This window comes from Myxine glutinosa, chromosome 11, assembly GCF_964187855.1.
Source record: "Myxine glutinosa chromosome 11, kmMyxGlut1.1, whole genome shotgun sequence".
Lineage (NCBI taxonomy): Eukaryota > Metazoa > Chordata > Myxini > Myxiniformes > Myxinidae > Myxine > Myxine glutinosa.
In genome coordinates this window covers 45532384-45555955 of record NC_136271.1, presented here as the reverse complement: position 1 = coordinate 45555955, position 23572 = coordinate 45532384, and the positions used below count along the sequence as shown (strand labels likewise).

The 23572-nt window shown below is 37.7% G+C and overlaps 1 protein-coding gene across 2 annotated transcripts in view; it reads left to right on the top strand.

The window, feature by feature from the left end:
- Positions 1-23572, top strand: part of DRC7 (dynein regulatory complex subunit 7) — a 171447-nt gene that overhangs the window by 130278 nt on the left and 17597 nt on the right. For both annotated transcript variants that reach the window (XR_013624950.1, XM_068130594.2), the window contains exons 12-13: positions 20335-20550; positions 20716-20826. Coding sequence is in view for 1 of the 2 variants with exons in the window: in XM_068130594.2 (XP_067986695.1) it covers positions 20335-20550; positions 20716-20826 (327 nt within the window). In the remaining variant the exon portion in view is untranslated. The remainder of the gene's footprint in view (positions 1-20334; positions 20551-20715; positions 20827-23572) is intronic.

Below are 23572 nucleotides of genomic sequence, written 5' to 3'. Positions count from 1 at the left end.
TTGTCCCAATATAAATAGGTTTGTTCATTTCAATACTCTCTTTAATCAAATGGATCGCACAAAAGTTCTCAGTAAAGACCTCAGCTCGAGTAAAACTCGGTCTATTAATTAATTTTGATGCTTGTTCCCAAGATGTTGATAATCTGATATTTTGTCTTTTCCTCACATTCTCCATAGTCTTACCAAAGACCGCATTATTCATCAATTTATAAAAGTCTTTCTCAAAATCTGTTTTTGACTCTGTTCTTCTTTGTGTATTAAAATCAATGTACCCCTTTAACCAATGACTTTGATTGAACTTTAGAACCCTATGGATCTTCTCTACTCTTAGACCTTTTGATAAATATTGTCGCAAATTTCTTTGGTGTAGAACATAATTTTTCTTGTTATATAATGTAGTAAGTAATTTTTCTGTTGATTCACCTATATCAAACGATCGTTGATAATCACTCAACCATTCTTTCTTTGGACTTTCTTTCTCACAAGCAAATGGGAGATCTTTGTGTAGGTTATGGAGTTCCTCTGGATATTTTAAATCAATTTCAAAATAATAACCAACTTTTTCTTCATCCAATTCTTTTTGTGTAGAGATACATACATCTTGTAAAACGTTTTTGTAGTCTTTTTCCTTTACCCATCTAAGTTTTCCATAAGGAAGAGCCTGAGACATTGCCCAGCCATACAGGTTGTTTGCGTCATAGTACATCAAGTAAGAACTCTCTTTCGTTGGATCATAATTTGGAAGATATTTGTTATTTGCTTTTGCGTATCTACTCGAGCAGACTTGTGAAATTCCACCTCTTTTTGCCTTTTCAATCATCAAAAGCATATCAACATCGGTTATCAAATCCAAATCTTGTTTTGTCATTTTCAACATCGCACTCCAGGCCAATCCAGGTGCTGTGTAGTAGTGAGCAGGATCCAATCCATATCCAGTGCGACAAACAGATCTAAAGGCTTCAAATACATCGGCCAATAAAAGCACATCAGTTTTGAGATACAAATCGTGATACTCGCCAAGATTCCTGATGTTATATTTTTCCCAAACATTTTGTGCGTGTACATAATCTTTATCAGATATATTACTGTTGTTTAATTTGTTATAGAAATTTTCTTTTGAAGGAAGTTGTGTTTCATTGAATCTCTCAAATGAGTCCATATAGTCATAGGGGTAAATTCCCTTTTGTGTTAGAAAATCTTTATCTAAAAAATACTCTGAAAGACATGGAAACTCTTTTAGATTTTGAACCAAGTTAACCAATGGACTTGCCATGAATTTAAATGTATCAAGAAATCTGATATGAGTAATAGGAGATGTGTGAATTGTTTTTGTGAATGAAATGTATTTCTGATCCGTGTTTGGAATTGCTGAGATACTTCCAGAAGTCTTTGAGAGTTCCTTGATAAATAGATGTGTATCATAATGAGCGTTGTTATGAAGAAAGACAGGAATGAAAGAGGGGAGTTGATAATTAATATTACAACTTTGATGAGCCAGACCTCTATATTTACCAGTGAGATGACAATGGTCTCTAACCTTTAGACCTTTACCAATTTTCTCCTCACAAATATGACAGACATTGTTTTTTATAAATTCCCTTTTTTCTTTACTTGTTAAGGACATTGGTTTATTGGTTTCTCTCATTATCTTGGTTAATCGAACACAGTCTTTTTCTAGTCGTTTCACAAACTCCTCTGGGGTATTTGAGCCTCTATACATCTCTAACTTGTTATATTTATCACCAACGGATGATTTGATATAATAACAAAAACCACAAGGAGTATGTTTTTGATATTTATTTGTGTATGATTCTTTTGGATCTTGAGAAGCAGTATCAATTTTTTCTAAAATACTTTCAAAATCAGCATATATAACAAATGGATGTTTGATCTTTTTATTTTCATCTTTGAATGTGATATTTGAGCCTTCTTTAGGCATATTGATTACCGTTGATTTATGTTCGCCACAATAATTTGAATGTTTATCTAATCTTTCTTGTGAATTGAAGAAGTTAAGACAACGCAAACAAATATATATTTTATTTGTTCTCTTACAGACTTGTGGTTTTATTAATTTAGCAATATCTTTGATGTATGTATAATGTGAATTTTCGTCTGAATTAAAATATAGAAGATTAATATGAGTTTGTTTACAATTGTCAGAAAGCTTTAAAACCTGAATGTTGTTTGTTTCTGTTAGACCATAAACATTAACTGATAAATTATTCATCTTTTCAAATTTAGGAATATCATTTAAAGTCATCGGAAACTTTAGATCTTTCGTATTTAATGTATTCTCATATTTTTTATAATGAGATACTCTTTCATCATGAAAATGTGGAGGATGTAAGTGTGCTAAAATAGACCAGAGAAAACATTTATTGTCTTTATTTTTGATATTGATAACTGCTTTTCTATTTTTGATAACACTGGGTAAATCAATGTAAGAAGAAGCTTTTAGAGGATCTGATTTAAGAATATGAATGTCTATGTAAATAATTTTTCCTATATTGAATCCACTTCCTACGATTGAATTATCCACATCTTGCTCTTGTTTAATAAGTTCATCATAGACTCCTGATGTTTTAAAATCTTGATATGAAGATATAAAGTGTGGCTCAGTTCTCATGTATGGTGCATCTATAACTCCTTCATCCTTTGTCATTTCTAATTTTACTCCCATATAAAATTTAAGTGGTTTCATTTCCTTTAGTGTTTTTTCAATCAACGTTTGAACAGCAGGTTTAACTATTTCTACAGCATCAACTATAGACTCTGGTTCAGGAGGTTTGAAGTTAAAGACTCTTATTTTAATATGTCCTTTGAATGCTCCATCAGAGTTTTTAGTTGTGATAAAATTTGATAAATGTAGATTTGTTTTAAGATGTATTTTGAAGCCTTTCTTGAGGATATTTTTATTACATGTAGAACAGTGTTTTGTTTCAGGTGGAAGAGGGGAAAGTTTGTTTAAAATGTTGTATGTATGTTTTGCGGTGAGAATATGTTGTTTATAATATTTTACTTCCTTCTCGCAAGTATCACAATAAACCATATTTATAGCGTGAGAAAACGTGGTGTTTTATATATATCACTGTGCTTAAAATAAAACACTTTTGAGCTTTACAGCTCCGTTTTATATATATCGCTGTGCTTAAACTAAAACACTTTTTCACTCAGAATCATCTAAGTCATAACTATCACATGAATACTCAGAATCATACTCAGAGTCATCAATAAAGCTACTCTCATAACTATCATTTGAGCACAAACTATTAGTATCATAACTATCATCTGTGTTCAATGAAATACTATCATCACCATCGTCCGAGTTCAATGAAATACTATCATCACTATCGTCCGAGTTCAATGAAATAGTAAAATCTTCACTGCTGTAATGACTCATATTTAATTAGCAGAAAAAACCTTTCCATCTATACCAATATACTTTCTTTCATTAACGGATTCAATCTCTACATTTTTAATATCAAAAGTTATCTTTAAATAATCTCTAACTATCATAGAACGAAATGACATTTCACCAGAAATATTAACATCATTCATTTTACTTAGATCTACACCCTTTGGATTATTAAAGAAAATACAAATGTCTCCTCTAGAATTATTAATGGTCTTATCATTCTTTTTCAAAGTATCGTGGTCAATCACTTTTTCAAGCTTTGAATAAATTGCCAGGAGTAGAGGAGAAACTTTTGTTAGATTTACTTTAATGGATGTCTTTCCAGGTATAGTTAGAGCTCTTCCTTTAAATGAAATAGAGGGGCTCATGTTATTTTCCATAACTGGTTTTACCCAAAAATTCCCATATTTATCTTTGTTCAATTTAACATCTTTGACATATTTTTCTATATCTTCCACCGAAGTAGAGATTGATTGAAATTTGTCTTTTGTGCTTTGAAACATTGTATTTATTAATGAATAAACTTGCGTTTAGTTTAAGTAAAAATTTACTATATAAATATGATAAGTTCTGAAGGATATTTAGAATTTCCAGACTCTCCATATGATAAATTAGAGAATTGTCCAGCTTGTGATAGAATAGGGCTTAATAATGAGGGTTCATATAAACAATGTTTATTCTGTGATTATATTCTAATTAATGATAATAAGAAATATAAAAAAACATATAACTCTTTTAAATTAGAACCAAAAATGAATTACTTTACAAGATTAATAAGAGAGATGAATGTTAAGCATTATGGTGATAATACACCATTTCTTACAAGGAAAGAGACTCTTTGTATTGAGGAAATGTATAAGGGTTTAATGATATTTATTATTCAAAATAATTTTAATGGAAATGTTAATACAAGATACTATATAAATAAAATAATGAATTATTTTGAAATTAAACCCGAACTCAGGATAAAATATAGAGTTTCTAAAATAGCTCAAAAAAAGTTAGATGACTTGTTTTCCAAATATATAAATGAATGATTTTTTACCCGTTTGGGAAAATAAGATAAAGTTTAATAACCATAAAAACATTCCAAATTCATTGAGATGTCTAATAGTTGGTTCAAGCGGATGTGGGAAAACCTGTTTACTTTTAAAGATGCTCCTTGGTCCTAATTTTTTAGATTATGATAATTTAATAATTTTTACAAAGTCAAGTTTTCAACCCGAGTATCAACTACTCTCACAGGGTTTTAATGCAGGTCTTAAAAAGGAAGACATTATCGGTTTATTTAAACTTCAAAACAAACTGAATGATTATAATATTGAAGATATAATACAATTATTTTGTGATACACAGAAATCAAAATCGAAACCCATAACTTGTATTCTCAGTGATAATACGGATGATATACCTTCACCTCAAGATTTAGATAAATCAAAAAAGAACCTCGTCATCTTTGATGATTGTGTTAATGAGAGAAACCAAACAGTAATGGATAGCTACTATACAAGAGGGAGACATTCTTCTTGTAATTGTATATATCTTAGTCAATCATATTTTCAACTCCCTCGACGCTCAATAAGAAACAATGCCAATACTTTTATTTTATTTAAGTTAAATTCAATAGATGTAAATAATTTTTGGAGAGATAATTGCTCTACGTTATGTAGTAAAAAAGAATTTGAAAATTATATGAAACACACGATTGGAAAATATAAATATATTGTTGTGAAACAAGATGAGATACTAAATGATATTTTTCAATAAATAAATACAGAAAATGAATACCGAAGAAAGAGAAAGAAAGTTTAAGGAACATCAACAATTAGTTTCAAAAGTTGTTAAACAACAGGAAGAGATAAAGAAGAAACGGAGACAGAAACTAACTGGTGAAGAAGCCTTTGAAAGAAAACAAGAGAAATTCTTTAAACCACTTTTGAAAACTCAACACTCACCTACAGTTCCCACGGTAGAATTTACTCCGAAAAAACTTCAAATGCTCAAAGATTTTAGTCAGATAACAAAACAAGAACTTGGTGAATTAGAATATGATGACGAGGGATTATTTCGGAAACTTGAGCAGGTAAATCAACCCCCTAATTATGTTGTGGAAGCTCTTCAAAACAATGAATATTCGGCGGGTTCAAAAACCAGAGCAGGTCTCATTCCAACAGAAGAACCAGCAGTGTTTCATCTTGTGGAAGAAAAGGTATTGATATTTAATGATGAATTGATGTTCTTGAGTTCTACTCAACCAAATGTTAAATTAACTCCAAGATTAATGTTTCTTCTAACAAACCCCGGATTCAGCGGTTCAAAATATTTTGAGGAACCACTTGATATGGAAAGAGAGGAAGATAGGGTATATATTGAGTTGTTAAATGCACTTGATTATGGAGTTTCTGTTGCTGGTAAAAGTAAGAAGAATGAGAAGGAGAAACATATTATTGATGCTTTAAGTAAACTTGGTTCAGGTGTTAGTTTTCTTCCAAATGACCCATCACAATTAGTTAATAGGCTATTATTGTTGTTAGGAAGTAAGAAGGCTGGAAACAACAATTGTTTTAATGAATCCTCAGCCATTTTAGATCAGTTGATGAATATGAAAATAATTAATAAATGTCAATACAAAGATATTTTATTAGATATTAAATAAGATGAGAAGCACAATTCTTAGTTTTAATTTCACAACGAGCGATTACACAGCTTCATTCCCTTACCCACTACAACTTGACCCCCTTACCTCATATGAGGCATCTTTATTGTCGATGGAAACTTATAATACCTTGTTTAATATCACAGAGAAAAATAACAAGTTTAGTTATAATCCAGGAAGTGGATATAAAACTATAACCGTTTCACCTGGAGCTTACGAGATTTCTCAAATATCTTCAGAAGTCTCTCGCCTTATGAAAGAAAAAGGTGATGAACCAAAAAATATTGTAATAGATATTCAAAAACACACTTCAAAATCAACTATTAAACTTAAAAATAATTATAAAGTTGATTTCACGATTGAAAATTCGTTTAGAGAGCTATTGGGTTTCTCTTCAAAAAAGATTGAAAATAACGGGACGTTTTACAGTGATAATGTTATCCAAATATCCTCCGGTATAAATTCAGTATTAATTCATTGTGATTTGATTGATGGTGCTTATAACGATGGAATAAGAACAAATACAATATTTTCATTCAGTGCATACTCAACCCCGATTGGTTATAAATTTAATATGGAACCAAAAAATCTTGTCTATTTACCTGTGTCAGGAAAAACCATATACAGAGTAAATTTTAGGATAACCGACCAAGATAATCGTATGATATCCTTTAATGATGAAATTATATCCATCAGAATTCACCTACGTGAAGTTTTTCAATAAATAAATAATGGTTATTGTGAGAAAACACGAGTTGGGAAAATATAAAATAATTACAGGGGAGGGCATGTTCCTTTCACCAGACTATACAAGGTATGTGGGTAGAGGATACTATAAACCTAAGAGACAACGAGGTGTAGGTCATCAATTTCGAAATAAAGGAGATGGGATAATTGATACTCTAATGGGTATTGGTTCAACCATCCTTAAACATAAAGACCTAATTGGTTCAACTGCTTCTGCCGTGGGCTCCGTTGCGGGTGCTATAAAGAGTATAAAAGATGCTCAAAAGGAGTCTCATAAATTACAAGCAATCAAAGAAATAAAAAAAGGTAAAACTCAACTATCTTCACAAGAACGACAAAAAATCATTAAAATACTTGGGTCAGGGTTTCAACAATTTTAATGCTATATAAATACAAGTATGGAAGCGATTGATAGTATCTATGATTTGGATGATACGATTATCATTTCAAACTCCACTAAAAAGGAAGACTATTTTAAGGTAAATGCTATAACAGGAACAGACTGGAATTCAAACGGAACAAAAAGTTTTGAAATAAATAATCAACAAACTTACTTGAATATAGCTGATAGTTTCTTGCTGTGTAAATTTAAATTCACTAAGGCTGCGAATAATACTAATGCTACACTCGTAAATGATTTCTTCTGGAAAATGTTTGACAGTGTCCGCCTGTATATTGGAACACAAGAGGTTGAAGCGGTTGATTATGTCTCTGCTACATCTGAAATGATGAAATTTACACTATATTCGTTTAGTGATAGAATGGGTAAGGGAGCTGTTGAAGGTTTTATTCCTGATATGTCAACGGGTACAAACGCAGACCCTGGTTATAGTCAAAGGAAGTCAATGTATAATGATGACGCAAAAGCTGAGAATAGTTTTACCGTAGCAGTACCTCTTAAAGGTATATTTGGATTTTGCGATTATGATAAAGTTTTGTATGGTCTTAAAATTAGATTTCAACTACAAAGGAATGATAATGTAAATAGATTGCTTTTTGGGGCTGAAAATGCTTTTGGCGACAATAATAAATTTGTTATTAATGATTTGTGTTGGTATATCAATGAATATACTCCTAATCTTAAAACGGAGGAGATGTTAAATAGAAGACTTAACTCAAAGAAACCGCTAAATGTATCATACCTTAAAAGAAGATGTCAACACGTTAAACTGGAACACACTACCTACACTTGGAATTTGGGTGTTCTTGAAGGAAAGCCACGATACCTATGGCTCATTTTTAAAAAACCAGATGGAGAGGAGGGTACTAATAAGAATAATGCGCTGAGTGATAATGCTAAGGTGAAACAACTTCGGGTTTCTCTTGATGGCACATTTTATCCGCGAGATAGATTGGAAATTGATTGGGAAAAAAATGATTATGCGGAAGCCTACAAGTCCTACCAAAAAGTGTGTGAAAGTAATGGTAATAATGACCCTATTTTGGATATGGTTGCATTTAAAGGTTTGTATACAATCTACGCAATTGACCTGAGTTCTCAAAAGGAAACTATAAAGTCTAATCGAGTGGATACTTCTCTATACATTGAAAGAGGGGAGAATGAAGAAGTTGATGCTTATTGTTTGCTTTTGGAGGAAACAGAATTACAGATTAATACAGATAATGGTGTTATGATTAATATCACATAGGTTTTTTCTCATAAATAAATGGTAGGGGTATATGTTAATCAAATCAATCTTAATAAATTAACATCTTGTATTCAAAATCAAAAGCCTTGTATTATTAATGTTAATACAATTCAAAGAAAAGGAGCTGTAAGAATTGATGTTTTACTCACACACACACAAGTAAAAACACTAAATGATGTTGGATCACTTAAAATTAAAATGACGAAACCTATGTTAAAGAAATATTCAATAGACGAGTCAAGAGGAGGATTTCTCCCGTTTCTAATTCCTTTATTTGCTGGTTTAAGTGCGGCAGGAGCATTGACTGGTGGTATTTCAGCAGCGGTAAAAACTGCTAACGAAAGGAAGGCACAACTAAAAGCTCAAAAAGAATTGGAAAGACATAACAAGGAGTTGGAGAAACAAATTAGTGGAAGTGGTGTAATTGTAGATTTTGCTCAAAAACTTGAAAGTCTACCTGATAAAGCTAGATTGTTGGTTGGTGATATGCTTTCCTCTATCGCTCAAGCGGGTGTTAAACTAACTAAACGGGGTAATGGATTGTATCTTTCTCATAAATAAATGGATAAATGGTTTAAACAATTTGGAAAGAATACAACGTCAAATATAGAACTAGCCAAGTATTGTAAAACACTAAAAATTGATAATGTGGTAATCTGTATGAGAGATGAATTAATACATATAAATAAGAATACAAAGAATATTATTATGAATTTAGACACACAGAATGGTTCTCATTGGGTTTGTATTCATAATAGTCAGGATAAATATTATTTTGATAGTTATGGTATGCCACCACCTGTTGAAGTAATACAATTCTTACAGAATGGTGTTTATCAAACATTCCAAGTTCAAGAAATTAATTCTAAATGTTGTGGCCAATTATGTTTATATGTATTATTTCAACTCAACAATAATGAAAATTTTTATGATATCATTTTTTATCTAATATAAATGACCTATGTTGGAAAAGATGGTTCTATCTTTGGAAAATCCTCTCAGGATATTGATTTATCAAATTATTATACAAAGGCACAGGCTGAACGACAAAAATATAGTGTAAGTAAAAATATTAATATGAAGAATACTTATAAATTAATCAATTATCCAAACCCTACAGATGCGAATGACTTGATTAGATTCAGTGATTTATCACAATATATATCTTTAAAGAAAACAGCACGTTTTGTGAAACAAGTAAAATTTACAACCACAACACCTGGTTATACTGACCATACACCTTTCCTCATTGAATTTAACTACCTGCTTACAATTAAATTTTATAAAGAAGGACATTTAGTTAATATGCGAATTAATAAATGGGGGTATGATATGCCTGATTTAGGGTATAATTGGTCTTTTTCAATAAACATAGAAGACCTACATGATTTAAATCAGTCTCGTAAAGAAGAATATTATCCACTTGGTGAAGATAAGGATTTATGTGGAAGTACAATTAGTAAACAACAAATACGTGATTTTAAGAAAATAAAAATATATGATAGTATAGCGATGGTTCGCATGACAAAGAAGGAAGGTAATGAGATAAGGATAGAAAGCCGAGGAATACAAACCGATTTGGTAGTGGGAAGATGGGGTGGTATTACCTGTCATAATATTAATCTCACATATATTTCTGATACATAAATGGCAGGAAGAAGACTACAAGAGAATTATAATTTTTGTATTCAAGGATACCTACAAGAAAAGGGTGCTCGGTATTACATACCTTATGATTTGGAGCATATACATGGGAATTTTGTCATAAAAAACTGGCCTTATACTGATATTGTTAAACCCACAAATAGAGACTTGTTTAAAATATTAAATAAAAATGAACTTCTCAAAGTTATGAAATATAAAACTCTTTTAGAAATCGTCAACAAATCTTATTGGTATCCTATTATGAGAAAAATAATTATAGATACAAGAATATCTCAAAATCCAGATGAGTATATGTATAATATTCTTTGGGGTTCAAACTCAAGGGTAGCAAGGGATGAGGAAGGAGTTGAAGAAGAGAAGGAGGAAAGAGAGAAAAAGGAGAAGGAGGAAAGGGAGAGGGAGGAGAAGGAGGAGAGGGAGAAAAAGGAGGAGAAGGAGGAGAGGGAGAAAAAGGAGAAGGAGGAAAGGGAGAAAAGGGAGAAGGAGGAAAGGGAGAAAAGGGAGAAAAAGGAGAAGGAGGAGAGGGAGAAAAAGGAGAAGGAGGAAAGGGAGAAAAGGGAGAAGGAGGAAAGGGAGAAAAGGGAGAAAAAGGAGAAGGAGGAGAGGGAGAAAATGGAGGAGGAGGAGAGGGAGCAAAGAGAGAGGGAGGAAAAATATAAAAAGATGGAAATCACTGAGATTCATAAAAGATTGAGTGTATTAAAGCAAATAAATCAATCTCAACGCACCGAAGAGGAAATTAAAGAATTAACAACTCTTATGAAGATAATGGTTTCAAAAATAAGAACGTCAATGTCTTCAATTTCAGAGATTTAAACGAGAAAGTGGTGAAGAAGAAGAAGAAGAAGAAGGAAAAGATTATGTGATTGATGATGTTGGTGTCATTGACTTTAGTTAGTTTTTATTTGTAAATAAATGGAGGAGAGAGTGAAGGCATTCCTTAGGATTCTTTATGTTTTAAAAATAAAGATTGAAATGTATATGTTGAAAACCAAAAAGGTTTTGATACTCTGTCGGAATTTTTCTGATAAATAAATATGAGTTATTGTCTCAAATGTAAAAAGAAAACTAAATCTAAAAATATCTCTTATGTTAAAGCTAAAAATAATAGAGTTTATCAAAAAGGAATATGTCAAGTATGTGGCTCTAAAAAGTGCCAATTCATCTCTCCTAAAAGAGGAGGAGACATACAAAAGTTTCTGTCAGGAAGTAAATTTACAACAACTGGAATTCCAGGGGAATTACACCTTCCAGGGTATTCTTTCTGTGGTCCAGGAACAAACTTGGATAAAAGATTAGATGAGGCTGACAATCCTAAACCTTGGTCTAAACCTACAAATAGGGTTGACGAAGTGTGTATGAAGCATGATATTGCTTATGGGAAAACCACTACGTTGACTGAAAAACATAAAGCCGACAGCGAAATGTTGTATAATTTGTCTTTGATACAAAATCCAACGTTGAGAGAGAAAGTTGATAGGTTTATTGTGAGAAATTTGATAAATGCTAAATTGAAACTTGGTCTTGGTTATTCCTCAAAAAACTATTAGGCTCTAATGATGCCATCAAGACTGAGGAGCTTTTGGCTGAAGAATTACACAAACCTATAATCACAAAGTTTAAAAGAAGGAAGGTTTATTCTCAATACACTGACCACATATGGTCCGCTGATTTAATTGAATTGAATAATGACAGGGGATACAGGTATGCTTTAACCGTTATTGATTTGAGGAGTAGATTTGCCTGGGTTGTCCCTTTAAAAAATAAAAGGGGTGATACTTTAATGTTAGCCTTTAAGCTAATATTTGATCGGGATAAAAGGAAACCAAAGAAGTTATGGACTGATGAGGGAACAGAGTTCTATAACAAAATATTCATGAAATTTCTTAAGGGGAAGGGTATTAAATTATACAGCACCTTTAATGAAGGAAAGGCAGTTGTTATTGAGCGTTTTAATCGTACTTTAAAAGAGAAATTATATAAAAAATTCACACAACTCGGTTCTCAAAAATGGGTGTATTTAATTCAGGATATTGTAGATAATTACAATAATACAGTTCATTCATCAACACAATCAAAACCATCAGAAACATTTACAAAATTAGAATATGAAAAGGAGATTAATTTGAGAAAGCCCAAGTTTAAAGTTGGTGATATTGTAAGAATATACAAATGGAAAAGTCATTTTGAGAAAGGTTATACACAAAAATGGACTCGTGAATTATTTAAAATCATTGATGTAATGGATACAGTCCCTTGGACCTACAAATTATATGATTTAAATGGAGAAGAAATCTTGGGTTCATTTTACTCACAAGAATTACAAAAAACACAAGTAAGCAGATAATACCCTTGAAAATAATAAATAAATAAATAAAATGTAATGGGGATACGTTTTTAAATCTGTGAACCCCAAACACAGAATCCCACAACTTTTTAGTTGGGGCTTAACTTTTGTGTGTGTATAATGGGGATACGTTTTTAAATCTGTGAACCCCAAACACAGAATCCCACAACTTTTTAGTTGGGGCTTAACTTTTGTGTGTGTATAATGGGGATACGTTTTTAAATCTGTGAACCCCAAACACAGAATCCCACAACTTTTTAGTTGGGGCTTAACTTTTGTGTGTGTATAATGGGGATACGTTTTTAAATCTGTGAACCCCAAACACAGAATCCCACAACTTTTTAGTTGGGGCTTAACTTTTGTGTGTGTGTGTATGTGCGAGTGAGTCATAATAATATACAAACCCTAACCCAACCCCATCCCTAACCCAAACCCATCCCTAACCCAACCCATCCCTAACCCAACCCCATCCCTAACCCAACCCCATCCCCAACCCAACCCCATCCCTAACCCAACCCCATCCCTAACCCAACCCCATCCCTAACCCAACCCCATCCCCAACCCAACCCCATCCCTAACCCAACCCCATCCCTAACCCTCACATTCAAAATCCCAACCCTAACCCAATCCCATCCCTAACCCAACCCCAACCCTAACCCTCACATTCAAAATCCCAACCCTAACCCAACCCATCCCTAACCCAACCCCATCCCTAACCCAACCCCATCCCTAACCCAACCCCAACCCTAACCCTCACATTCAAAATCCCAACCCTAACCCAACCCCATCCCTAACCCTCACATTCAAAATCCCACCCAAACCCTAACATAATCTTTCTTTTCTTCTTTTTTAAATACGTATTTCTTTTTTTTTTCCTCTTCCTCCAATTCTGTCTTTCAAGGCTTTTAAGTTTGAAGAAGTAGAAATGGGAAGAAAGAATTTTCCAGCATTTTCTTCCTCGAACTTTCTTGATATTGCTTAAATCAAGCGTCATTAAATAAAGAACATTGTTCATTGCTTTAGAATCCAAAGAGTCTCCAAGAGGAACCCCACAGGTAGAGTCTCCAAAATAAAACCAACTTTCCAAGTTCCCAAGGTATAACCACATTCCTGTTGAGCCTCCAAGATAGGTATCACATTCCGAGTCATCAAAACAAAACCCCCATTCCGAGTCTCCAAAACGAAACCAGTTTTCAAAGTCTCCAAGGTAAAACTCTTTTCCTAATTTTATGAAATTTAGTGAGTCTCCAAGGTAGGCTCCACAGTTAGAACCATCTAGGCAGACCTCATAATTAGTTTTTCCCAAATTTAGTGAGTCTCCAAGGTAGGCTCCACAGTTAGAACCATCTAGGCAGACCTCATAATTTGTTTTTCCCAAATTTAGTGAGTCTCCAAGGTAGGCTCCACAGTTAGAACCATCTAGGCAAACCTCATAATTTGTTTTTCCCAAATTTAGTGAGTCTCCAAGGTAGGCTCCACAGTTAGAACCATCTAGGCAGACCTCATAATTTGTTTTTCCCAAATTTAGTGAGTCTCCAAGGTAGGCTCCACAGTTAGAACCATCTAGGCAAACCTCATAATTTGTTTTTCCCAAATTTAGTGAGTCTCCAAGGTAGGCTCCACAGTTAGAACCATCTAGGCAAACCTCATAATTTGTTTTTCCCAAATTTAGTGAGTCTCCAAGGTAGGCTCCACAGTTAGAACCATCTAGGCAAACCTCATAATTTGTTTTTCCCAAATTTAGTGAGTCTCCAAGGTAGGCTCCACAGTTAGAACCATCTAGGCAGACCTCATAATTTGTTTTTCCCAAATTTAGTGAGTCTCCAAGGTATAACTCTTTGGCTGGGTCATCAAGGTAGAACTCGTTCAGTGGGTTTTGTTTTGATAACTCACAATAAGTATCATCATGGTAGAACTCTTTTTCAGGATTTTGTGGATCTCCAAGGTATAACTCTTTGGCTGGGTCATCAAGGTAGAACTCGTTCTGTGGGTCTTGGTTGTTCAAAAGATCTTCAAACAAAAAAATAACTTTATCCCAAGTTGTGTTAAAAGTAGAATTTTCATTTCGTAGCTCAGATACAATTTCCTCCATCGACAAGAGGTTCGAGTCCAGTTCATCAATCTGAAGGTTGAGCGCTACACAGGTAGTAGGACTCCAAGGAATAGCAAAGTTATCCCATTCCATTTCGGCATAGGAGTCCATTCTCAAGTGAAGCAGAAAGCGTGTTTGAAAAAGCCTGTGTGGTCGGTGCCTTTTATAAGAAGGGCTGGGTGTGTGTCATTTCCTGTGGAAATTCCCTGGGCGTGTCTTAACTGGAAATGATGTGATGGAAATTCCCTGAAAATGATGTTATGTATTACCTGGAAATGATACAATGCTGAAGAGTTTATAAAGTGGGTGGGACTTAGCAAAAGTGGGCGGAGCTTAGCAAAAGTGGGCGGGGTATAGCAAAAAGTGGGCGTGGCTTAACAAAAAGTGGGCGGGGCTTAGTAAAAGGTGGGCGTGGCTTACCAAAAAGTGGGCGGGGTTTTTCCAAAAAGTGGACGGAGCTTAACAAAAGGTGGGCAGAGCCTACCAAAAAGTGTGTGGCACTGGAGGCGCTCAAATAAGAACATTGAGGGAGGTTTACCATTTTATCTTAGCTCAGTTAAAATATCTTAATAAAGAACCAAACTCAAACATATTTTTTGTTAATATATTAGATGGTGAAGAGAGTGGCAAGAGAATTAAATTATTTCCCACGCATAAACAAATATTTGTAGGGTCGTTGTTTGAGTGGGTTATATTCACCAGATGATATTAAGAGTAAAAGGTTAAAAGGTCCATGAGGTCAGAAGGATCACAGGTGTTTAAGTGGTCTAATGAATAAGGATAACATGTCAAAAGGTTAGAAGGTTCGTAAAGAACAGGGTGAGAGAAATATAGGTGTTTAGGGGCAATGAGGGAGGGAAAGAATTAATATGGAAGTGAATGGGTCAATGTTTGAGTGGGTCAAAGATTAATCTGCCAGATGATATGTAGAAGAAGGATGATAGGTCTATAAGAGAAAACAAATATTTGTAGTGTTTGAGTGGTCTAATGAACAACATTAAGGATAGGTACTACAGACAAAAGGTTCATAAAGATGAGGGTGGGAGAAATAGAGGTGTTTATGATTTTTGAAAAAGACAAGGGGGTAAATGACATTAGATAGGGATTTCCCATGTTAAACGGAGGTGTCCCAGAAGCAACATTATTACACTACTCACCTCCTTTTTCGCACACCAGACCTGTCGCACACTTCACCAACGGCCTCTCACGAACACCCGGGTCCATCTCGACCCCCAAGCTTCTTAAATCACCTGGCGCATCATACGCACGACCATATTGGTCACCACTTACACCGGGTCCTCTTCCTCTTCGCTTCTCCTCCATCACCTGCGAATCCCTCATCCGGTTAATGAGCACATCATCACGATCCGAACACAGACTTTGGACCAATTCTTTTATTTCCTCTTTTATCTCTTTCTTATCCCCTCTCCGTCGCTTCTTAATTTCGCTCACCCCTTCTTCCACTTCTTCCAATTTCTGCTTCACCTCTTTTATTTCCCGGTACGTCTCCTCAAGCTCGTCCTCTAAGGCTACCTTGACCGTTTCCATGTGCGTCCTCACCTGCCGGTCCTTCGTCTCCATTACCTCTGTCACCTCGTCCAACCTCGTTGTCAGTCCCTCACGTACCATCTGACATTCCCTCTTCGTCGCTACCAAGTCATTTTTTAGGTCATTTTGTGTCGCTTTTAACCCTCCTATTACCGCTGTGTTCTTCTTTACCTGGTCCGTTAGTTCTTGTTGTCCCTCTGTCAGTTGTTCTACTTCCTGCGTCAGGTCCTCTATGCCCCCTTGTAACTTTACAGTCCCCTTTCTCACCTCCTTCTCCATGTGCTCCTTACAGTGCCTCACCTCCTCGCGCACTCCTCCGACCTCCTCACTCACACCTCTTCTGATCTCTTCTCCCATCACTTGCATCTCCTGCCCAGATGCCACCCTCATCTGCTCCATTTCCTCCCTGTGAGCATCCAGTTTAGTTTCTACCCCCATTCTGACCCCCTCTATCTGCTGCCCCATTTGTTTAACTTCCCTTTCCGCTTGGTCCCTCATGTCCCTCAATTTGCCTTCCATACTGTTTTCTAACCCCTCTAACCCCTTTTGCATCCCTTCCATTTGATTCTCTTGAGCGGCCATTCTGTTTTCTACCCCCATTAACCCCTCCTGTATTTCCCCTAATCTATTGTCTAATCCCTCTATTCTACTCCCTAACCCCCCGATCTGGGCCCCCATGTCCTCCCTCAATTTCTCGCTATTGGACCCCATTTCGCCCCCCATGACCCCCATTTTGCCCTCCAATCGCTCACCCTGAGCTTCTATACTGTTCCCCATTACCCCCAATTGCTCACTCTGCAGTTTGAGGGACGCCTGCATTTGCGCCATAAATTGCTCCATGAGGGCCTGCATTTGGGCCATCCCTCCCACTTGTGCAGCGGGTGCGGCCGCCGTAGCTATGTGCGAGGCGCCATTTTGCGCGCCCGCAACCTCGTGCGCGACGACGCCATTTTGCGACCCTGCTACCCTCACTGCTTCGCTCTCCTCATGTCCCTCTATTTGGTCCTGGATCGACCCTGCCTCACTCTCCTCTACCGGAACCCAGCCGTCTTGATCTGCCATAGCGCGACTTTCAAAATTCGGGTTTTTATTTTCGTAAAACAAAATCAAATTTCGCCGTTATAATTTCGAGCGCGTGAAACGCGCTCCGGGACCGATCCCACTTCCCGACACCAATTGTTACGGACACGACTTATTAAGATGTTATGCTGGGCCGAGCGGAATGGCCGCCGTGTTCGCACAAGTTACCCGATTATGCTCGAACGTTGGCCGAATCGCGCTACGCTAGATCAATGAAGGAAAGGACACAACGGCTGGGTTAAATGACACGACACCAGGGGTACAGTTCTCAAGACCTCCGGAGGAGGTTATAATATGGGTTTGCAGAATGTTTAGATTACACGGCACAAGAGGTACAGCACAGAAAGGTGGGCACTTATACATGGTCTTATCTTAATCCCGACAGACCACAGACAAACGGGACAAGACTGACTCACACAGGGATTGATGGCAAGGAAGGGCAGAATCGATGGCTCAAGGTGCACCTTGGCTCAGGGGCAGAATCGACCCGGTCCGGTCCAAAGATGCGGGTAGGTATCGTCGCGCTGGAGGTGGCGTCCGTTCTTCCTCGTAGCTGGGGCGCATCTGACGTCACCTCCGGTAAGTGGCTGCGTATATCCAGCGGGGAGTGACACGCCCTCGGCTCGTTAGCTCCGCCCCAGATGGAATCGGTCCGCCGCTTCTTATTGGGTGCGGGGGGGTTACCGGGCTCCGCCCTTGACGAGGAGCTGACAGTCAGCCCCTGTGTGGTAACCCCGTCGGAGCACATGGGCAATGGCGGCTAACCAAGCCGGAGTGAGGACGCACACTCCCCGCGCCGCCGCCGCGCCGCCCCCGCTGTTGTTGTAGTTGTTGTTGTTGTTGTAGTTCCATGAGGAAGAGATGCGGGGAGGTATTGGGAGGTCCTAAACTCACTACTGGTGCCATACAATCACATTCTGGTGCAACGAAGAGTCAGAATTAATGGAAACGAGTCCTTAACTGACATAGACTAAGAATAACTAGCAAGATGTCCGAAAGTTGTCTACGTGAGATGCGGTGGACCTGGGCACGACATTTAATGGGGGAAAAAGGGGAAGGTCGGTTCTACAGAGTGTTGTTTACAGACAATGGGACTAGGGAATGGGGGATTGGGGATAGTTGGGGAGTATTGGGGAAATAGGGGAATATTTACAAGCGGATATGGATGGAGGCCAAATCCCATATCCGCAACAATATCAAACAGGGATAACAGCTTTTGAAAGTTGAGCCAGTTTTAAATGTGGGTACACAAATACACCTGTTTTACTGCATTAATCACCTAGAAATATTGTATGTTTTGGGAACGATAGCTGTCACCAGGTTAAATATATAGGGATTGTCCAATGTGCAAAATCTTCCATCACTACAACCTCCCCCATCACCCTGCCATCACCCTGCCATCACCCTGCCCCATCACCCTCCCCCATCACCCTGCCATCACCCTGCCATCACCCTGCCATCACCCTGCCATCACCCTCCCATCACCCTCCCATCACCCTCCCATCACCCTTTATTGGACCATTTGACTTCTATAGGGTTGGTTTTCTAAGGCTTATATCAAGATTCAAGATATTAACTTATATCGAATAAGTCTTTTAAGGTGAAAGCGCGATGACGTCACCACGTCACGCGGCACGAATGCGCGCCTGTGTCGTTGGAGGTATTGACTTACCAGGTTAAATATATAGGGATTGTCCAATGTGCAAAATCTTCCATCACTACAATTTGGCCATAAATCCCGGGGTGGGAAATATTTGAGCAAATATGCCACAAGACGCATGAGCACTGTACAAAGCAAACAATAACTCGTCAAATTTTGGACGTATGGATGGCTGCACAACCCGCAAAAAAATTGAGCAGGTCCCCCCCTAAAATTGCTTTTATGATTGCCGATTAGGCTAAAGATTTTAAACCAAAAAAATAACTTGCCTCGGAATAAGTTTTGAATGGACGGACAGACAACTGAAAACAAAACGGACCATGGGTTTCCCACCCCTATAAAATCAAAATTATTTCCCTCTGAAAAAGTACAGTGACATTGCCCGCAGACTACCCAACCGCAGACCAGGCAATGTCACTGTACCGGGACATTTCATCAATCAATGACAATATGCGGTCCGCTAGGACTACCCGAAAAAAATTGAGCAGGGTTCTTCCCACGGAAATGCATTTTTGGTCAGCTCCTTGAAGATTATAAACAAACACAAATCACTTCCCTTTAAAAGGGTTTTCAACGGACAGACAACCAAAAAAAAAACGAGCAGATAGAATTGCTTTTGAACATCGATCATCAAGCGGCGTGGGCCTACCTGGCAGAGTCTCGAGGAGTCGATCGCTTTCCAGCTCTTTCGTCTGACTTTCGCTTCCCAAATTTGTCTTCTGACTTTATCACTTGGAAATCTATACATCTTATATTTCCCAGATTGGTTTGAACAACCAAAAGCAGAACAACCAGTCATTTTGTTTGGCAATAAACAACATTCCCGTACCAAGCTGACGTTCACGCACGGTGAAGTTAGACACAAAATGGCGCCACGAAATCACGTGACCAGAAATCTCGGGTCAGCGCATGGCGCAACTCTCTTTATACAGGGACTCTAGTATACGTGGCAGTGCAATACCAGATTTACAGAGGAGACCATTTGCTCGTATATTCCCCCAATGTCTGCCCTTATCTGCCTGTCCACCAGGAAGAAATCGCAAGCACCAGGTAATGTGAGTGATATACCCATCACGGTGGGTGGAAGGATATACCAGGAGGGTGAGAGCCGACATAGTAACACGGGCACAAAATGTCTCGACTGTTGCTACTACATGAGGTAGAGCAGCATAACAACAACTGTAGACAATGACAAACAGGAACAAACCTATTCAAAGTATATCAAAAAAGTACTCAGAAGGTTCAACATTTCAACCACATCGTGGCCTAACGAAGATCATTATGTGGTCGAAATGTTAAACTTTGAGCCTTTGTCTTTTAGGGGGAGAGAGAGGGGTAAGGGGTCTCGAGTTGTTTTTGTGCATTTTCCACACTTCAGTTCCTGCCACTTTTATTCTACATTATCAGATAGTGATCTGCTTTATCCAGTAGACAAGCCATGGGATCATATACATGTATGTGTGTGCACGCAGAGTATCAGCGAACACTTTGGGCGCAACTGGTCGCGTCCTGCAGATCAAGATGTGGCAGAGAAATTGTTCCTGCTCTGTGATGGGCGCATACAGCTAACATACCATCGCAGAGAGGACGATATTGTTCCTGCATGGCAAAACTTTTTGAAGTCACAATGTCCTGGTGACAAGCAGAATGCCCTCACTCTCACGAATGAAACCTTCACAGACTTCCAGGCACGAGATTGGCACAGCAATTCACAATGATGTATACACTATATGATTCAAGCAACTCGCAAAGCACCAGAAGCTCGAAACTTTCTTCGGGATCCTGAACCATCATGTACTCGTATTTGGACTGTCCATTTGCCACCGGTGTTCTGAAGTGCTTTTCTCCTTTAGGTGGACCCCACGGCCCCTCCACTGACAAACATTGCCGTGTTCGAGTTATTGCAGCAGCTGCTCGTGGACGAGGCGTGCAGTGTACAGTGTGTACGAGAATCGGAGAAACAGGTGAGCAGAGCCACGCAGAAAGGGGAACGTAAAAGGGCATTTGCTCCTGCACACCACTGCACTCTCATGTATTTGGACTTGGCTCGCTTCATAACCGTTCACAACTTTCACCACAATATGTGCCATTACAGCATAGGTGTCAGCTTAAGAGATGTTGATTGATCTTCAAGTGCAAAGCCGGAAAAAAATAAGAAAACAATTTAAGGATGCAAATTCCAGAAGTTAAGGACATTCCAAGACGGCAAATCCTTGCAAGCGAAGAAAGAACACAAACATACATGACGAGTCATTATGCTTTTGTGGTGACGCCATTTTAGAAAAGGCGCTTGCACCAATTTGAGCTAGCCATGATGGCAACAGCGCAGCGCAGTGTGAATGCCAAAGTGAGCAGAGTGCAATGGTTTATATCAAAGGGTTCACCATTTGGGTTAAAAAAAGAAAATGAAAAATGATGAAACTAGAGCATCGCGACTGTGTCGCCAATATGCATCCGCATAGTCCCACAACGGGTAGATGACCTCGCTCACTGTCCTAAAAATAAACAAGTTTGACTTATATCCCTTCAGCTGTATTCAAGTATCACATTTTCACCAGCCATGACAGGTTTCACATCGATCGGTGAAGCGGTTTCAGAGAAGGGATTTAAAAAAAATATCTGCTTTCAAGGTAATATGGCTGCCACACCATGTGACATATGACCTTAAAAATGCATGCTCTGCATATGTATGGGTAAGAGATCACGTTTATTAAGTTTTGTGTTTATCGGATAAGGTTCATTTTTCTATCCAAGATGGCTGCCAAACTACGTGACCTACGACATCATCATTTTCAAACAATATGCAACCTTAGTTAGAGGCGTTACATATTTGTAAAATTTGCCATCGATAGGGTAAGCGGTTTCAGAGATATAATTATTTAATATTTTCATTCAATCCAATATGGCTCCCACACCATGTGACAAATTATGTTTTCGTGATCATCTTTTAATTGCCATGCCTAGTCAATGACACATGTAAAGTTTCGAGTTAATCGATTCGGTGGTTTGGGAGAAGATGTTTTTTTGAAGTTTTAGGTTAAATCCAATATGGATGCCAAACCATGTGACCGATGATGTCATATATTTAATATTTCAATACAAATGGGTCATAGATCTTGTGCATGCAATTTCAGATTTTTAGGATAACAAATTCGATTAAAACATTTTGGCTCGTATACCACTTCACCTATGATGTCATCATTATCATGATTTTGTTCTCCATTGGGAGTACTTGACAATGTGGAAAGTTTCAAAATTTTCCATTGAGCGGTTTCCGAGAAATATTTTTAAAATTATTTTCGTTTAATCCAAGATGGCTGCCATACCACGTGACCTATGACGTCACAATTATCATAAAAACATTCTGCATTGGTGTCACTCCTACCCTGAAAGTGTAGCCTCAATTGGACATGTGTTTGCTGAGAAAAACGAGGTTTAGTCCGTACGGACGGATGGACAACCCCCGACAACATAATGCCTCCGGCCACCTTCGGGGGCGGAAGCATAAAAAATTATTGAGAATATCATTTTCACAGTCGAATGTAGTTACGGACGAGCAACGTTCTGCACACAAAATAAGCAGTTTGCAAAGAGGAAAGAAAGCAGGTCTGTGTTTGCCACCATTGCACATTCAAGAAACTAACAACTATACCACCCCAAATGTTGGATAAAGAATAAAACCATCGATAGGGTAAGCGGTTGAAGATTTGCGCATGCGCAAGATTGGAGGTCTCGTCTCTTCAAAGCTGTCCATGCGCGCTCGCTTTCGAAGTTAAGTAACTTTTCACAATTGTGTTTTTGTCGAAACTGTATCTTTCTCTCGGTGTATGTACCTATTGGGCTGTCTTTAATAGTATTCTTGGTGTTGGTTTTTCATACCTGTGTACAGAATCGTCGGTCTTTCATATCGCGTATTCTGAGGCCTAAGTGTAGTACTAGGCTACCGTGTCTGACCTTGGCTTGAAGCTTTGTTTTTGTCTCAGCGGTTCTCCGATCGCGCAGCAATTACTTTCCGGTCTCTGTTTTTCACGGTCTTTTCACCCCATACTTCCTTGTTTTAAAATCTCAAAAAAAAAAAAAAAAATTCCTTCTGTTCTTATTCGTTTATTCGTTCTTATTTGTTCGTTCGTTCTTCGACCACGTTGTTTGTGATCACGTAATCACGTTGTTAAAAAATGTCTCATCTGTCCCCTGAAGACCTGTACTCTGTCATATTCTATAACACCTTTTTCTTCTTCTTCTATAAAAGGATGCTTTCGACTTGCTCACCAAATCTATTCATTCCCAAAAAAAATTCCATCTCTTAAAGTGCATCTTTCATTCATTCCCTAAACTCTCCAGCACTCCACCCACCCTTCAGCGTCCTCAAACGTATTTTTGACTCGAATGTCTCAAGAAACTCATTTTGCAATAAATGTTCCTTTCCCATCAATCGTACACTTTTCAAAATCCCATCACCCCAAAATCCCATTTCCCATCACCCCTCCCCTCTAAATCTACCCCCTTGCCCCTCCCCTCCAAATCATCCCCATCACCCATCTCTTTCAAATCTTCCCCCTTGCCCCTCCCCTCCAAATCTTCCCAATCACCCATTCCTTTCAAATCTCCCCCCACACCCCTCCCCTCCGAGACTCTCCCTCGCTCCTCCCCTCCTAGACTCCCCTCTCACCCCTCCTCCTCAAAGCGTCCTCCCCGCTTCTTCCCCCTTCC